Source organism: Balaenoptera borealis (assembly GCF_965194805.1).
Source record: "Balaenoptera borealis genome assembly, chromosome: 14".
Classification (NCBI taxonomy): Eukaryota; Metazoa; Chordata; class Mammalia; order Artiodactyla; family Balaenopteridae; genus Balaenoptera; species Balaenoptera borealis.
In genome coordinates, this window is record NC_138875.1 from 69,335,677 (window position 1) to 69,355,711 (window position 20,035).

Here is a 20,035-nt window from a genome sequence, read left to right on the forward strand (position 1 = left end):
CCTAATTTTCTCATTGATTTAAATACTGAGGTTTAAAAAAAAGTACACAGGAATATCAGGACTATAAAATAAATAAACAACAAACTTTCAAGGGATTTTCAAGCCAATTTAAGACTCAGATACATTCAAGTGACATGTTTATATAACAATATAAATAATTAAGTGAAGTTAGCAACAGACAACGAATGATATTCACAGAAGCTCAATGTAGCTTCCAGGAAAAAGTAAGAGTTGACCGCCATAAAAAAGAATGAAGTAATGCCATTTGCAGCAACCAAGGCTGGACCTAGAGATTACCATGTTAAGTGAAGTAAGTCAGACAGGGAAAGACAAATATCATATATCACTTACATGTGGAATCTAAAAAAATGACACAAATGAACTTACAAAACAGAAATAGACTCACAGACATAGAAAACAAACTTATGGTTACCAAAGGGGATAGCAGGGGGGAATGGGGGATAAATTAGGAGTTTGGGATTAACATATATATACTACTATATATAAAAGAGGTAAACAACAAGGATTTACTGTATAGCACAGGGAACTATACTCAATATCTTGTAGTAACCTATAATGGAAAAGAATCTGAAACAGAATATATGAATATCTATATATAATATGTGTGTATATAAATATAACTGAATCACTTTTCTGTACACTTGAATCTGACACAGCATTGTAAATTAACTATACTTAAATTAAAAAAAAAAAAAAAAAAGTAAGAGTCTGGACCTATCCTATGTAGCCCAATAATAGTGGGAGCAGGGAAGAAAACTCCAGGCACAGAGCTTGACATAAACAAGAAGTAAGAAGAAAAAGGAAAAGACTGGACCAACAAGAGCAGGTTTATCAGCAGAGTAGCAAGAAAAAAATGGGGAAATGTGACCACTTGTGCAGAGTCTTGAATATCAGGCCAATTGGCAATATGAACAGAAAGTTTTTGATGAGAAACCTGTTACAATAAAAGCTTATCACAACAAAATAAGAATGAAACTATAAGAACCTAGACTATAATACTAACTATGGAAATAAACTGTATAAGATATATACGAAATATATTTTAAAAAGAATGCAGGGCTTCCCTGGTGGCGCAGTGGTTGAGAATCTGCCTGCCAATGCAGGGCACACGGGTTCGAGCCCTGGTCTGGGAAGATCCCACATGCCGCGGAGCGGCTAGGCCCGTGAGCCACAACTACTGAGCCTGTGCGTCTGGAGCCTGTGCTCCGCAACAAGAGAGGCCGCGATAGTGAGAGGCCCGCGCACCGCGATGAAGAGTGGCCCCCGCTTGCCACACTAGAGGAAGCCCTCGCACAGAAACGAAGACCCACCACAGCCATAAATTAATTAATTAATTAATTAATTAAAAAAAAAAAAAGAATGCAGAGGGGTTATTGACCAATTTGATAGAAAGAATTAAAAAGGAAAAAGAGATAAATAACCTAAATGTATGAGACCAGGTAACTAGGAACAATGACCCCAATGACAAAATTCAAAACATCAAGAAAGCCACCTTGTCCAAAGAAGCAAGATGAGTTTGTTGGGGGGATCCACTGACCATGAGGAACCTTAGATCACAGAAAAGATGTCACTTCTGCTTCCAGTAATGACTGAGCAAGATCCTAGTGGATCCACTCCCACATAGAAAACAACTATAAAATCTAGACATAATACAAAAAGAAGCTACCTGAAAGCACTGGAGAGTAACAAGAAGCAGGCAGATTCTGGAGGAAGAAAGCTGTGAAATGACTTTCCATTTTCAGGGTGCAGAGATGAGGTGCTGACTGCAGGTCAGCAGGGCAACAGGAGTGCTGTCTTTCTGGTCTGTGGAATCAGAATATTGAAGCATAGGAAATCATAGTCTTTGGCCAAGGAGGAAGGGGATTCCAGAAGGAAAAGAACCAGAAAAGGGATACACAAATTCTGTCTTCCAACATCTTTGGATAACCCTTGAATTAACATGTATGAAACAAATTCAAAGCAGTTCAACTAAAGACAAAATATCTGTACTGAAGCTGGAGCTTCAACTCAAGAAATAAAGTATGCAATTCTATTCTGACCGAGAGAATTACTGGCCAAACAACTTCAACAACCACAGAAAACAATGGAAAACTTTCTCAAGAAAAAAAATCAATTCAAAAAGTATTCACATAAACCAACAAATAGTCAGAAAAGAGTAACAGAGGAACAAAAACAGAGAAGACAAACAAATAAAATGGTAGAGGCAAAATCAACAGCATTGATAATCATGCTAAATGTTAATGGACAAAGATCCAATTAAGAGACAGAGGCTTCCAAAACTGATTTAAAAAGCAAGACACAATTATATGCTGCCCAAAAGAGATGAATTTTAAATGTAAAGGCCCAGAGAGACTGAAAATATGTGGATAGAAAAAGATACATAATGCAAGAAGTAAGCAGAAGATGGCTAGAGTGGCTATATTATATCAGACAAAACAGATTTTAGGACAAAAATTAGTACCAGAGATAAAGAGGGACCTTGCATAATGATAAAAGGATCAATAAGACATAATAATAATAAAAGTGTATATGTTAATAATAGAGCTTCAAAAATCATGGAGCAAAATTTGACAATATTAAAGGGGAAAATCACCAATTCCAAAATCTTAATTGGAAGAAAAAGGAAAAGACTGGACCAACAAGAGCAGGTTTATCAGCAGAGTAGCAAGAAAAAAATGGGGAAATGTGACCACTTGTGCAGAGTCTTGAATATCAGGCCAATTGGCAATATGGAACAACAGAAAACTTTTGATGAGAAAACTGTTACAATACATGTTTATTACGCCAAAATAAGAATGAAACTATTTATTTTATGAATAAAGTGAAACTATTTATCTTTATTTCAGCAATTGATGGAATAACTAGACAAATGTAAGTCAGCAAAGACAAAGAAGATATGAACAACACTATCAACCACCTTGACCAAGTTGATATCATAGACTTATACCTCACAACTGCAAAATACCCATTCTTTTCAATTGCTCATAGTAGGTTCACCAAGATAAATCATATGCTGGCCATGAAACAAGCCTCAGTAAATTGAAAAGCAGTAACATCATACCAAGTATGTTCTTTAACCACAATGGAACCAGGTTAGATATCAATAATAAGATAACTTTAAAAAAACCCCAAGTATTAGGAAATTAAGTAACGAACTTTAATAAACTCATGGATGAAAGAAGTAATCATAAGGAAAATTAGAAAATATTCTTAACTGAATGATAATGAAAACATAACATGTCAAAATTTGTGGGATACAGCAAAAGCAGTGATTGGAGAGAACATTTTAGCTTTAAATGATTACATTAAAAAAGAAGAAAGATTTAAAATCAATGGCCTAACCTCCCATCTCAGGAAATGAAAAGGAGAGCAAACTAAATGTAAAATAATTAGAAAGAAGAAAACAATAAAGAGCAGAAATTGATTAAAGAGAAAATGTACAACACTGAAAATCAATAAACCCAACAACTGATCGTCTAGAAATAAAATTGATAAACATCTGGGCAGACTAATGAGACAAAAGAGAGAAAATACAAATTAACAATAGCAAGAATGAAAGAAAGGACATCATTATAGATCCTACAGAAATGAAAAGGATAATAAAGGAATGTTATTAACAACTTCATGCCAATAAATCTGCAACCTAGATTAAATGTAAAAATTAACTGAAAGAAACAAAATACCAAAACTAATCTAACAATTAGAAAACTTGAATGGCCTCATATCAATCAAAGAAATTGAATTCATAATTAAAATCTTCCCACAAAGAAAAGTCCACGTAAAGATGACTTGACTGGTCAATTCTATCAAATACTTAAGGACAAAACAATGCCAATTCTACATAAATTTTTTTCAGAAAACACAAGAAGAGGGAACACTTCACAGCTCATTGTATGAGGCCAGTATCACTTTGATACCAAAACCAGCAAAGACATCATGAGAAAAGAAAACATAGATCAATATCCCTCATAAACACAGATGCAAAAATTCTTAACAAAATTACAGCAAATCAAATTTGACAATATATAAAAGTGATAATACATAATGACTAAGTGGTATGTATCCCATGAATGCAAGGTTGACTTAACATCCCAAAACAAAATCAATTTAATTTACCACATTAACACACTAAATGAGAAAAAATATGTATTATAATTTCAATAGATGAAGAAAAATTTTGACAAAATTCAACACTCAATTGTAATAGGAATTGAAGGGAATATCCTCCACCTGATTAAGGGCATCATCATCAACAATAAAAAGCTCACTACTTTTGCACTAAGATCAGGAATGAGTAAAGGAAGTTTGCTCTCACCATTTCTATGCATAATTGTAGTGGATATCCTAACCAGTACAATGAAGCAAGAAAAAGAAATAAAAGGCATATGCCAAAAAAAAAAAAAAGGAAGAAGTAGAAATGTCATTACCTGCAGATGACATGATCATGTACAGAAAAGATCCTGAGGGATCTGTAAAAAGTCCTACTAGAACTTAAAAGAAAACTCAACAGGGTCACATGACACAAAGTAAAAAAATACATCTTTTTCTATAGACTAGCAATTAAAAATTAGAAAATGGGGCTTCCCTGGTGGCGCAGTGGTTGAGAATCTGCCTGCTAATGCAGGGGACACGGGTTCGAGCCCTGGTCTGGGAAGATCCCACATGCCGAGGAGCAGCTGGGCCCATGAGCCTCAATTACTGAGCCTGCGCGTCTGGAGCCTGTGCTCCGCAACAAGAGAGGCCGCGACAGTGAGAGGCCCGCGCACCGCGATGAAGAGTGGCCCCCACTTGCCACGACTAGAGAAAGCCCTCGCACAGAAACGAAGACCCAACACAGCCATAAATAAATAAATAAATTTAAAAAAAAAAAATTAGAAAATGAAAATTTTTAAATCCATTTATAATAGCATCAAAAAACAAAATACTTAGGAATAAATTTAATAAAAGATGTGCAAGACCTGAAAGCTACAAAAATTTGTAAAGGGAAATAAAAGAAAAACTAAATAAATGGAGAGATATACCATATTTATGGACTGGAATGTTGAGATAGCAATTCTCTCCAAATTAAAAATTCAGTGCAATCTCACTAGTTTCCTACTAGGTTTTTTGAAGAAATTGATAAGTTGATTTTACATTTATATAAAAATGCAAAGACAGAAGAGCAAAAACAACCTAGAAAAAGAAGAATAAAGCTAGAACACTCACAGTATCTGATGTTGAAACTTAAAATAAAACTACAGTAATCAAAATAGCATGGTTTTGATAAAGATAGATAATAAATCAATGGAACAAAATAGAGAGTCCAGTAAATACCCCAATACTTTTATGATCAAATGGTTTGTGACAAAGGTGCCAAAGATAATTCAATGGGGAAAGGACAGTCTTTTCAACAAATGTTGCTGGAACATGGTTATCTATATGGAAAATAAATAAACCTTGACCCTTACTTCATACAATACCCCAAAATTAACTTGAAATGAATCACAGACTTAAAGGCAGAAACTATAAAAATCCTGGAAGAAAAGATAAGAAAAACTTTATAACTTTGAGTAAGACAAATATTTCTTAAACAGGACACAGAAAGAATGAACATATACAGACAACAGCTAAGAGGCAGTTGGAGATAAGGTATCATAATGGGACTGGGCTTATTCTTTTCTGCGGGTGGGGGGGCTCTCATAGTGCTTTTGCTCATACTTCTTTTGCAGCCCATATAACATCAAAATCATTCTTTCATTCAGACAAAATAAATGTGAATAAAAACTCTCCAACCAACCTCTGAAGCCCTTGCATCTTAATATAAAAAATTAACTTTTACAGAGAGAGAGAGAAATTGGAAGGTATGTTTTACCACATCAAACTAGACAACAATGACATTTCAGAGAAAGATTTCAGAAAGGATCATAATGAAAAAGTCAGTTAGAAAAGTCAAAATTAAAAGAAAAAGGAATTGATAAAAATTTACCAGGCATATTTTCATGACAGAGAGTATAAATGAACTTTCTTTTACATAATGAGTATATTCCCAGAAAAGTAAGTATAAAAGCAAGTTTTATAAAATGCAACTTTTTATGCAGTAGTAATTTCTTTATAAATTAATTTTATTATGAATCATATTATACAGAAAGACCCTTCATGACTTCAATAACAAACCCTAATTTATATTTTGTATAATTCTAAATGTTCCTAAGTTAGATTGCTTAAAGCCAAATATGGAGTTGAAATATTAATGCAAATTATAAATATACAATAAATTTACTTATCATAAGGGAAAAAAATCAGAGACTAAAACTTGAAATTATCAAAAAAGGTTGATTTTTCATCTATAATCATAAAAGTGCAACTTTTCAGCCATTTTCTGTGTAAAAATCACAAGAGGTTGACAAGAGAAAGTAGAAATGACATAGAAAAAGGAAAAAGGGCTTCCCTAGTGGCGCAGTGGTTGAGAGTCTTTCTGCTAATGCAGAGGACACGGGTTCGAGCCCTGGTCTGGGAAGATCCCACATGCCGCGGAGCAACTCGGCCCATGAGCCACAATTGCTGAGCCTGCGCATCTGGAGCCTGTGCTCCGCAACAAGAGAGGCCGCGATAGTGAGAGGCCCGCGCACCGCGATGAAGAGTGGCCCCCGCACCGCGATGAAGAGTGGCCCCCGCTTGCCACAACTAGAGAAAGCCCTCGCACAGAAACGAAGACCCAACAAAGCCATACATACATACATACATACATACATACATAAAAAGAATGTAAGCAGACAAGAATAGCATTAAAAAAAAAAAAAATAGAAAAAAAAAAGAAAAAGGAAAAAGATAAAAGTTTATAGCTATTCACAAATATAAGAAGGACACAAGTTAAGTGGACCACAATAAAAAAGGAATGAAGATATCTGATCTGAAATTTAAGCTCTCTGTATTTATCAGGCTCATTACATCAATCACAGGCTTAAAAAAAAAAGAAAGAAAGAAAGAAAGAAAGAAAGAAAGAAAGAAAGAAAGAAAAAGAGAAGACACAGGCCAAGCCTTGCTAGAATAATTTACTAATTTGAACATTTAATAAAAATGCACAATCATAGCTATTATACACCAAACACCAAGTATGTACAAGTAACATATTATCTCTAACTCTTAAATAACCTTACAAGATAGGTATTATCATCCCATTTATCTTAACCCCAGAGAGGTTAAGAGATTTATCCAAAACCATATTGTCATTAATAGAAGAGAAGGAATTTGAACCTAGGTCTGTCCTTTGAAAACAGCAATCTAACTCCCGAATGTTGGCATACAACAATTTTTTAAAACAGATTTTGTTTCATTTACAATGATTATACGTATAAGAGAAATCCTTTAGGGAATTACAGAATACTAAACAACTCATAAGGTAGCAGCAATACTAGAAATTCCACTGAATGAGGCCAAAAATACCTACCAGAATTAAGGTAGAAAGCTATGACTATGACATATTATTAAGACAGTAAGAATCTTTTTTAAACTTCTAGGAAATTTCCATTAACCTTTGTTAACCCAACAGAAAGCCAAAAATAGGATGAAATGGTTTTGTGGTTCAATTAAAAAAAAAAATCTCAACACTTCAAGTCACATCTTAAGAAATCATTTCTAAAATAAACTGGGGGTTAGGAGGTGAAGAGGCACAATGAAAATAAAGTATATACAAAACAAAGATAACAACTCAAGACTTAAACTATTCAAGGGAAAATAGATAATTACAATGATTTATTAGGAAAAAAAAAGTTTCTCTGATTAAATACCATTCTGAAAATAAGCAGTCATTGACAGGGAATAAAATTATTTAAAATTGAAGGAAAGAAACACGATCATAATACTCCATCTAAAACATCTGTGCAAAAAAGAGGTGTCCAAAGCCTATAGAAATAACTAGAACGCATCCTATCAAGAAACTGAGTGAAAATAAAATTTACATCTCAAACATACAGGAAAAGAATTAAACTTAGACAAGGAAAGCATACTTCCAAAGCATAAAAAAAGGAAGCTATTCACTAGTGTACCAGCTCAATGAAGCCATTCCACATCTTGCTGAAGTACAGACTATTAAAAAATTAAAAACTGCACTCAGTCAATAAAGTGTTACATTAAAATAAGAAATAAGCACAAAAGATTCCGTGAAAGTAAATGAAATTTCTACCTTTGGCCATTTGGGATTGAGAAGTCGGGCTTTGATTGCATCGTCCAGAGCCTTGTCATACTGCTGGATTTTCATATAGGCTGCAGATCTATTGCTGTATAAGATGCAGTTCTGAGGGTCAACAGCTAGGGCTTCATTGTACAGAACAATAGCTGTGTGGAAATCTCCATCATGACAGGCCTGATTACTCTGACGAACTTTCTCAACAAATTCAGCTTTGCTCAGCACTGGTCCATCAGGACTTCTCCGGCCAACAGCCTTAGCACCAAAGAGAGGAATCTACAAACAAAGAAACTTTGTGAGACAAAGTTTAGATAATCCAGAGAGGTTCCTTGTCTGAATTTCAAGAGAACATGGACATTCTTCATAGTCTGCTTTATATTATAGTTAACTTTTGTGCCGTGAAAGACAATAAACTTTCCAAGAAACAGCCAACATAGTACCTTACATACAAATGTATCACTATATATGTATGTGTGTTCATATATATACATATAGTTATAAACATACATATTTATACATGTATATATTTTTGATTGAGAGAATGAATGAATAAATGCAAAAACGTACTCAGGCTTTCCCTTGGCAATCTAAAGTTATACTAAGAAAAAAACCAAAAGGGACTTCCCTGGTGGCGCAGTGGTTAAGAATCTGCTTGCCGCAATGGTTAAGAATCCCCCTACCAAGGCAGGGGGCACAGGTTCAATCCCTGGTCCGGGAAGATCTCACATGTCACGGAGCAACTAAGCCCGTGCGCCACAAGTACTGAGCCTGTGCTCTAGAGCCCGTGAGCCACAGCTACTGAAGCCCACGTGCCTAGAGCCCATGCTCCGCAATAAGAGAAGCCACCGCAATGAGAAGCCTGTGCATCGCAAAGATGCAACGAGAAGCCCCCGCTCACCACAACTAGAGAAAGCCCGCACAGCAACGAAGACCCAACGCAGCAAAAATAAATAAAATAAAATTAATTAATTAATTAAAAATAAAATCTGCCTGCTAATGCTGGGGACACGGATTTGAGCCCTGGTCCAGGAAGATCCCACATGCCGCAGAGCAACTACTGAGCGCCACAATTACTGAGCCTGCGTTCTAGAGCCTGCGAGCCACAACTACTGAGCCCATGTGCCCCAACTACTGAAGCCCGCATGCTTAGAGCCCATGTTCCACAACATGAGAAGCCACCGCAATGAGAAGCCCATGCACCACAATGAAGAGTAGCCCCCGCTCGCCACAACTAGAGAAAGCCCGCACACAGCAACAAAGACCCAGTGCAGCCAAAAATAAATAAATAAATTTAGAAAAAAAGAAACAAACCAAAATACAAACCTATGCAGACAATATGATCTCAATTATGTGAAGATGGTTGCACTTAAGAAATTAATGAAAGGAACAAGATCAAAATATTAACTATGCTGAAGACCTAAATAGACGTTTCTCCAAAGAAGACATACAGATGGCCAAGAAGCACATGAAAAGCGGCTCAACATCACTAATTATTAGAGAAATGTAAATCAAAACTACAATGAGGTATCACTTCACACCAGTCAGAATGGGCTTCATCAGAAAATCTACAAACAGGGACTTCCCTGGTGGTGCAGTGGTTAAGAATCCACCTGCCAATGCAAGGGACAGAGGTTCGAGCCCGGTCAAGGAGGATCCCACATGCCGCGGAGCAACTAAGCCTGTGCTCCACAACTACTGAGCCTGTGCTCTAGAGCCCACGAGCCACAACTACTGACCCCGCATGCCACAACCACTAAAGCCCACGCGCCTAGAGGCCATGCTCCTCAACAGGAGAAGCCACCGCAATGAGAAGCCCTCGCACCACAATGAAGAGTAGCCCCCACTCGCCGCAACTGGAGAAGGCCCGTGCGCAGCAACAAAGACCCAACGCAGAAAAAAGTAAAATAAATTAATTAATTTTTTAAAAATCTACAGGGGCTTCCCTGGTGGCGCAGTGGTTGAGAATCTGCCTGCCAATGCAGGGGACACGGGTTCGAGCCCTGGTCTGGGAAGATCCCACATGCCACGGAGCAACTAGTGCCCGTGAGCCACAATTACTGAGTCTGCGCGTCTGGAGCCTGTGCTCCGCAACAAGAGAGGCCACGATAGTGAGAGGCCCGCGCACCGCGATGAAGAGTGGCCCCCACTCTCTGCAACTAGAGAAAGCCCTCGCACAGAAACGAAGACCCAACACAACCAAAAATAAATAAATAAATAAGCCTACACCTTAAAAAAAAAAAAAAATCTACAAACAATAAATGCTGGAGAGGGTGTGGAGAAAAGGGAACCCTCTTGCACTGTCGGTGGGAATGTAAATTGATACAGCCACTATGGAGAACAATATGGAGGTTCCTTAGAAAACTAAAAATAGAATTACCATATGACCCAGCAATCCCGCTACTGGGCATATACCCAGAGAAAACCATAATTCAAAAAGACACATGCACCCCAATGTTCACGGCAGCGCTACTTACAATAGCCAGGTCATGGAAGCAACCTAAATGCCATTGACAGATGAATGGATAAAAAAGATGTACATATATACAATGGAATATTACTCAGCCATAAAAAGGAACGAAATTGGGTCATTTGTAGAGATGTGGATGGACCTAGAGACTGTCATACAGACTGAAGTAAGTCAGAAAGAGAAAAACAAATATCATATATTAACGCATATTTGTGGAATCTAGAAAAATGGTACAGATGAACCTGTTTGCAAGGCAGAAATAGAGACAAAGACATAGAGAACAAACGCATGGACACCAAGGCAAGAAATGGGGGGTGGGATGAACTGGGAGATTGGGATTGACATGTATACTCTAATAGGTATAAAATAGATAACTAATGAGAACCTGCTATATAGCACAGGGAACTCTACTTAGTGCTCTGCGGTGACCTAAATGGGAAGGAAATCCAAAAAAGAGGGGATATATGTATACATATGGCTGATTCACTTTGCTGTACAGTAGAAACTAACACAACACTGTAAAACAACTATACCCCAATTAAAAATATATATATATGTAAACTATGCTAAGTTATCTTTGGATATAAGATTGTGAGTTATTTTCTTAAAATTTTCTCTTACCCAAATGTTGGGCAGTAAGCATACATAAGTTTTAAATTTTAAAAAAATAAAACTTTTTAAAAATAAATTTTCATGTACCAATGAATTTTTTTAGACTGGCAAATTTGCTAACTATAATTTTGCTACTACCATGGAATTTCAAAGACAAACATCAGTTTTTGGAGATTACCAAAAAGAAAAAAAATAATCTGCTGTAAATTGTATCTTGGCAATTTAAGACCTGTCTTTGATGTTGATTTTTCCAAATCACTAAGTTTTCTATGATTTTATAGCAGTGACTTTAAAATGAAAGGGAGTGAATGAGTCAAATGTTACTCATTTTTAAAACAGGAAAATTATAAACCGCATTAGAGTCCTGAGGATAGAAGCTTAAGACAGCAGTATCAAGAGAGACAGCTTGCAATTTCAAGCAGGCTTGCCCTAAGTGAAATTACAACAAAAAGTGTGATTTCCTTCCCGGTGCTTTCCTTTAAGACTCAGTCCAGTCCCTCTATTCAAAAGTGCATAATCTTTTTTTTCTTTTTTTTCTTTTTTCTTTTTTGGCTGCATTGGGTCTTTTTTGCTGCGCTCGATCTTTTTCTAGGTGCGGCAAGCGGAGGCTACTCTTTGTTGCGGTGCGCAGGCTTCTCATTGCGGTGGCTTCTCTTGTTGTGGAGCACGGGCTGCAGGTGCGCGGGCTTCAGTAGTTGTGGCACGCAGGCTCAGTAGTTGTGGCTCGTGGGCTCTAGAGCACAGGCTCAGTAGTTGTGGCGCACGGGCTTAGTTGCTCTGCAGCATGTGGGATCTTCCCGGACCAGGGCTCGAACCCATGTCCCCTGCATTGGCAGGCGGATTCTTAACCACTGCAAAACGTGGATAGATCTAATATGTGACACATCAATATGCACAGAAGTAATAGATTCCTCACAGAGGTATTTGCATTAAAAAGAGCAGACTTCACAGAGAGCAGGAAGAAGGCAGAGCTAATCTCTCACACAGGCAACCAGATTTTTTCCTCTGCTTATAGGGATATCATAGCCTAGATTTCCAGGACAATTTAAAATATCCTAGAAGTTTCAAATATCAGTGCCCAAGTTATATCCTTCAACTACCTCATACTAGAAGTAACCAATAATGTACTCTAGTTAGGGTTTTGTTTTTTGTTTTTTATTTTTAATTATGATCATGAAGCATATTGCTTGAAAGTGAATGGACTATGGAACATTTACCAAACAACCAGGATTTTCCTAAACAGCCTTGATGTTTATTTATTTCATCCACATCATCAAACTAATATGTAAGACAGTGACAATGTATAAGACTGATTTCATTTTGGAAAACACAGTCATCATGACTCTACTTAAAGGCAGTACTAGCCATAAGTCATAGAAACAAATTCTACATTTGAAAATTCAGGGGTACAACATAAAAATAGCAATAGCAGCCTTTAAAAGTAAAATCGTTAGGTTCACAGGTAGCCTAAAAGTGAAAAAGACATGATCCTACTATTACAGCATTCCCTGCTTCACAGGGTAATTTGGTTCAATGCCAAAACAGATAAGAATCAAATTAAGAAAAGAAAGAGTCTGCATTCTATTACCTCCATATACAGTAACACAAAGTAACATTTTCCAAAACACATTCCAAGGAACCCTAGGTCCTCAGGAGACTAGGATGAACAAAGTTAAATTAAGTTTCTTCTTTAGTGGAAGACCTCTAAGAGCTTCTATTTTGCACACTGTGAATCTGAGAGAAGAGATACCATACATTAGGAGATCAAAGTATCTTTTTGGTGGAGTACCTAGCTGGACCAGAAAATGCTTGAAACACTGGTGTAAACTATTAAATATAAGGCCTCTGAGAGCAAAGAAAAACGCCATGGAAAAGTCAATGCTAGTGCAGAAAGATTATAAATACTAGAGGAGAACTCCAACACCATCATCACCACCAAGTACCCACAAATTTAAGAGAAAATGCACTCTAGTTAAGTGTCCATAGAAGTACCTAATTTGTCAAAATATGCCTGTATCTACTCAGCTGGTTACAATGTGGTCCTTAGGAGGCTAAGAAATAGCCATTTTTGTGTATGGTTTTTAAAAAGGGATATAATTTGCCTAGTCCTTCTCTATCTTCTCGGCAATTGATAAACTTGGCAATACAGAGAGATTAAAAAAAGACTTGCATGTATTTCTCAGATTATATATATATAGTACTTGGAACAAGCAGCCATATTAAATTCATAGACTATTAGGGTGAATATACAGTACTACTTAAGGAGACAAAGAAAAATAAAATTCTGAAATACTCATTTAATTCCTCTGATATTCTTTCTTTCCACATATATTTCATATAGGTATAGTTTATGGATGTCAACGTACATTAACATTGTTTGATATTTTCTTCTGACCCTCTGACAAATTCATCTTAAAAGGCTAGAAGGAGTGTCAATAACATATGGACCAGGGCTTCCCCGGTGGCACAGTGGTTAAGAATCCACCTGCCAATGCAGGGGACAAGGGTTCGAGCCCTGGTCCGGGAAGATCCCACATGTCACGGAGCAACTAAGCCCATGCACCACAACTACTGAGCCTGCGCTCTAGAGTCGGTGAGCCACAACTACTGAAGCCCGTGCGCCACAACTATTGAAGCCCGCGTGCCTAGAGCCCGTGCTCCGCAACAAGAGAAGCCACCGCAATGAGAAGCCCACGCACTGCAACAAAGAGTAGCCTCCGTTCGCCGCAACTAGAGAAAGCCCGCACACAGCAATGAAGACCCAATGCAGCCAAAAATAAATAAATAAATTTAAAAGAATAAATTATTTAAAAAAAGAAAAATATTTATCATCCTTTATATTAAAAAACTATAGGGGAATCAAAGAATTAACTGTTTAAGATAAGATAAAATTATAAAAGTACTAAAAGGAAACAGAATTTTTTACCATGTAAACTGAGGAAGGCATTTCTAAGTACAACATAAAACCTAAAAACATAATAGAAAACACTGATAAATCTGACAACATAAAAGTTTTAAATATCTGCATAGAATAATTTTTAATTAAGCAAAAAGATAAGTCACAAATCAGTAAAAAAAATAAATAAATAAAACTATTTGTAACACACGATAAAAACCTAATTTGCTTACTATATAAAAATCTCCTACAAATAAATCAGAAAAAAAATCTAGTGGAGGACTTTCCTGGTGGCACAGTGGTTAAGAATCCGCCTGCCAATGCAGGGGACACTGATTGGAGCCCTGGTCTGGGAAGATCCCACATGCAACGGAGCAACTAAGCTCATGCGCCACAACTACTGAGCCTGTGCTCTAGAGCCCGCGAGCCACAACTACTGAGCTTGCGTGCCACAACTACCAAAGCCCACACACCTACAGCCCGTGCTCCACAACAAGAGAAGCCACCGCAATGAGAAGCCCGCGCACCATGACGAAGAGTAGCCCCCACTCACCGCAACTAGAGAAACCCTGCACATAGCAATGAAGACCCAACACAGCCATAAATAAATAAATAAATAAATAAATAAATAAATAAATAATAAATAAAATTTTTAAAAATAAAACCTAGTGGAATAAATGAACAAAAAATATGCACAGACAGATCATGAGAAAGGAAATCTATATGGCTTTTAATCATATTTTTTAATGTGTGGTTTCTTTTATTTTAAAAGAAAATCAAACCTTGAAATATCATTTTTCACCTCTCATACTAATGGAAAAAAATTATCAGTACACTTTAATAAGGGAACAAAGAAAAAATTCCACCTATACATTGTTGGTGGAAGTGTAAGCTGATGTAATTATAGAACAATTTAGGAATACTTCTAAAAATGTAAAAGATACATACCCTTTGAATTCTAGAAATTTTTCCTACTTCTGGTAAATTAGCCTTCAGATACATTAACTTATGTAAACAAAGTTACATACACCAGGATATTCATAACAGCATCATTTGTATTAGCATGAGGTTAGAAATAACCACAATACTGGACAATAGGAAAATAGATAAATTAGTTTTAATAGATCCATATAATTGATACTATAAAGCCAGCCAAAAGAACGAGGTAGATTTTATATACTGATATGTAAAGTTAGAAAAAATCAAGATGCAGAACAGAGAGGTAGGATATGTTACCTTCTATGAAATAAGTGGGAGGAATAATGCATATACATGTACATACACTTGCATACTTAAATATATTATGGATTAATTATGCCAGAAACAATATAAAAACCAGTAGAGTAACTGTCTCAAAAGAGAGTTGTTTGAGGACTGGAAGGCAGAGGTGGTAGAGAGACCAACTTTTCAATTTTGTACTGTCTGATATTTTACTATATGCATATATTACCTATTTTTTTAAAACATGAAAAAAATCATTCTGAAAAGAGAGCATAGCTTACTTTTATATATCAGGGTATCCATATATGGTTGCAAAATCTGTTCACTTTCTAAGGGTATCTGCCTAAGAAGGTGAAAGGGAATTAAAAATCAGCCTTTGCACCCTGGCCCAGAACTACATAAGCCTAGAATGGAGGTACCATCTTCTTACAAAGTCACTCTCTACTCACCAAGCTATTCTTATGGCTAGGGAGTAGGCTCTTTCTTGAATTCACACAAAGGCCAAATATGGATAAGCTGCTATATATTAATTATGTATTTTTTTAAATAGATAAGACAAAATTCACTGGAGAATTGACCATATAATAAAAGAACTCAGTGTACATTCCAAAATATATGTAGAATATATAATCTATATTACATGATATATATGTATTATATATAAAATATATAATACATGAAGTTAAGAACTTTGTGGATGGGTTCGCAAGATTTGACCCACAAATGACAGAATAAACTGAAAGAAAAGTCCATAGAAAATACCCAAAATGAAATATACTCAAATAGAAAAAGGAAACGGGGAAAAATGATAGGTGCATAAGAGACAAGAGGAACATGCCAAAGAGGTCTAACACACATATAATTGGGATCCCAGAAGGAAAGAAAAGGGATTAGATGCAATATTTGAATACCTCATGACCAAGAATTTTCTAAAACTGATGAAAGACATCAACTCAGAATACTGAACCCACTGAACTTCATCCAACCTCAAGATATCACAAAGAAAACTAGACCAACACACATCACAGTCAAACCACTAAAAACCAAAAACAAAGAAAATGTTAAAGCAAACAAAGGAGAAGAAAAGACACATTACCTTCAAAGGGGCTACAAGCTGCAAACTCAACAGGAATGATGGAAGCTGAACTAGCAGCTAGCCTACAATTCTACACCCAGAGAAAATATTATTAAAAAATGAAGTGGAAATAGGATTGATCATACATTACTGGTGGAATTTAAAATGGTTCAGCCATTGTGGAAAACAGTTGGCAGGTCTTCAAAAAGTTAAACATAGAATTACCATATGACCCAGAAATTCCACTCCTGGGTATTTACCCAAACGAATTGAAAATGTATATCCACACAACAACATGTACACAAATGTTCATAGCAGCATTATTCATAATGGCCAAAAAGTATAACAACACAAATATCCATCAAATGATGAGTAAATAAACAAAATGTGGCATAGCCACACAATGGAACCAAAAAAAGGAACAAAACACTAATACACATGAGAATATGGATGAACCTTTAAAACACTATGCTAAGTGAAAGAAGCCAGAAACAAATGGCCACATTTGTATGACTCCATTTATATTAAATGTCCATAGTAGGCAAATCCATAGAGGCAGAAAGCAAATTAGTGGTTGTCAAGGGCCAGAGATGGGGGAAATGGAACACCTAACAAGTACTGGATTTGTTTTTGGGGTGATGGAAATTTTCGGGATTAGACAGTGGTGATGGTTGTGAATATACTAAAATCCACTAAATTGTACAATTTTAAATGGTGAATTTTATGGTGTGTTAATTTTTTAAATGTAAAATAAATACTTGTTCAAACAAACAAACACTGAGGGAATTCATCAACATCAGGCCCACTCTAAAAGAAATACTAAAAGAAATACTGCAGGAAAACGATCTTAGACAGAAATATGGAAATGTAGAAAGGAAGGAATAATACTGGTAAAGGCAAATATATGAGTAAATATAAATGAACATCAGCTATACAAAATAGTAACTGTAATGTGAAGTTTAAGATACATATAAGACAGAGCCTGAACCAAGATGGCAGAGTAGAAGGACATGCTCTCACTCCCTCTTGTGAGAACACCAGAATCACAAGTAGCTGCTGGACAGTCATCAACAGGAAGACACTGGAAGTCACTAAAAAAGATACCCCACATCCAAAGAAAAAGGAGAAGCCACAATGAGACGGTAGGAGGGGCGCAATCACAGCCCTAGATACTGTTTTGATTCATAAAATATACATGTATTTAAAGGCAATAAGGGGCTTCCCTGGTGACACAGTGGTTAAGAATCCGCCTGCCAATGCAGGGGACACGGGTTCGAGCCCTGGTCCGGGAAGATGCCACATGCCACGGAGCAACTAAGCCCGTATGCCACAACTACTGAGCCCGTGTGCCACAACTACTGAAGCCTGCATGCCTAGAGCCTATGCTCCGCAACAAGAGAAGCCACCGCAATGAGAAGCCCATTGCACTACAAAGAAGAGTAGCCCCCGCTCGTCGCAACTAGAGAAAGTCCACGCGCAGCAACGAAGACCCAATGTAGCAAAAAATTAAAATAAATTTTTTTTTTAATTAAAGTTAAAAAAAACAGTATCTATACATATTTGAAAAAAAACAGAGGCATGTGTAAACAAGTTATTTTATTTACTCAGTCTACAGATGGTCTACATATGAATTGAACCATGACCTCCCTTAGAATCCACAAAACAGTAGGACGCAGTGATCTGGTAGGTTTCCTTGCTACAGAGAATAAAAGGTTATGCTGGTTAACCAATTCTGCTATCTGTTATCAGAAATAATGTCTTGATAGCAACTACTCTATTGTTTTTGCCAGACATCTTTCAAAATGTGGTAGGCTTGTACAAGCATACTTCGGTAACATTGCCGGTTCAGTTCCAGACCCCTGCAATAAATCAAATATCAGAACAAAGCGAGTCACATGAATTTTTTGGTTTCCTAGTGCATTTAGAAGTCATGTTTACACTAAACTGTAGTCTATAAAGTGTGTAATAGGATTATGTCCAAAAATATATCTATATATACCTTAATTTAAAAATACTTTATTGCTAAAAAAGGTAACCATTGTCTGAGCCTTCACTGAGTGGTAATCTTTTTGCTGGTGGAGGGTCTTGCCTCAATGTTGACGGCTACTGACTGATCAGGGTGGTAGTTGCTGAAGGCTGGGGTGGCCATGACAGTTTCTGAAAATAAGACCACAGTAAAGGTTGCCTCATCAATTGACTCTTCCTTTCACGAACCATTTCTCTGTAGCACACAGTGCTGTTTGATAGCGTTTTACCCACAGTAGAACTGTCAAAATTGGAGTCAATCCTTTCAAACCCTGCTGCTGCTTTATCAACTAAGTTCATGTAATATTCTAAATCCTTTGTCACTTTCAACAACCTTCACAGCTTCTTCACCAGGAGTAGATTCCATCTCAAGAAACCACTTTCTTCACTCATTTATAAGAAGCACTCCTCATCTGTTAAAGTTTTATCATGAGATTGCTACAATCCAGTCACACCTTCAGGAGCCACTTCTAATTCTAGTTCTCTTGCTGTTTCTACCACATCTGCAGTTACTTCCTCCACTGAAGTCTTGAACCCCTCAAAGTCATCCACGTGGGTTGGAAGCAACTTATTCTAAACTTCTTTTAATGTTGATATTTTGACCTATTCCCACGAATCATGAATGTTCTTAATGGCATCCAGAATGCTGAATCCTTTCCAGAATGTTTTTCAATTTACTTTGCCCAGATCCATCATTAGAATCACCATCTATGGTGACTACAGCCTTACGAAATGTATTTCTTAAATAATAAGACCTGAAAGTCGAAATTACTCCTTGATCCATGGGCTGCAAAATGATGTTGTGTTAGCATGCATGAAAACAACACTAATCTCATTGTATATCTCCATCAGGGTGCTTGGGTGAACAGGTGCACTGTCAATGAGCAGTAATATCTTGAAAGGAATCTTTTTTTCTGAGCAGTAGGTCTCAACAGTGGGCTTAAAATATTCAGTAAACCGTGTTGTCAACAGATGTGCTGCCATCCAGGCAGAGTAGATTTAGCATAATTCCTAAGGGCCCTAGGATTTCTTGAATAGTAAATAGCATTGGCTTCAACTTAAAGTCACTAGCTGCATTAGCCTCTAATAAGAGTCAGCCTGTCCTTTGAAGCTTTAAAGTCAGGCACTGACTTCTCTCTAGCTATGAAAGGCCTAGATGGCATCTTCTTCCAATAGAAGGCTGTTTCATCTACATTGAAAATCTACTGTTTAGTGTAGCCACATTCATTAATTATCTTAGCTAGATCTGGATAACTTGCAGAAGCTTCTACATCAGCACCTGCTGCTTCACCTTGCACTTTTATGTTATGGAGACAGCTTCTTTCCTTAAATTTCATGAGCCAACCTCTACTAGCTCAGACTTTACTTCTGCAGCTTCCTCATCTCTCTCAGCCTTCACAGAAGCAAAGAGAGTTAGGGCCTTACTCTGGATTAGGCTTTGGCTTAAGGGAATGCTGTGGCTAGCTTGATCTTCTATCCAGACCATTAAAACTTTCTTCATATCAGCAATAAGGCTGTTCAGCTTCCTGATCATTTGTGTATTCACTGGAGCAG

At 36.8% G+C, this 20,035-nt stretch overlaps 1 protein-coding gene across 3 annotated transcripts in view; it reads right to left on the minus strand.

Annotated features, from left to right (window-relative positions):
* TTC28 (tetratricopeptide repeat domain 28) overlaps positions 1 to 20,035 on the minus strand; it is a 648,733-nt gene that overhangs the window by 533,555 nt on the left and 95,143 nt on the right. For all 3 annotated transcript variants that reach the window (XM_082355559.1, XM_082355558.1, XM_082355557.1), the window contains exon 2: positions 8,183 to 8,461. In XM_082355559.1, coding sequence (XP_082211685.1) covers positions 8,183 to 8,461 — 279 coding nt within the window. The remainder of the gene's footprint in view (positions 1 to 8,182; positions 8,462 to 20,035) is intronic.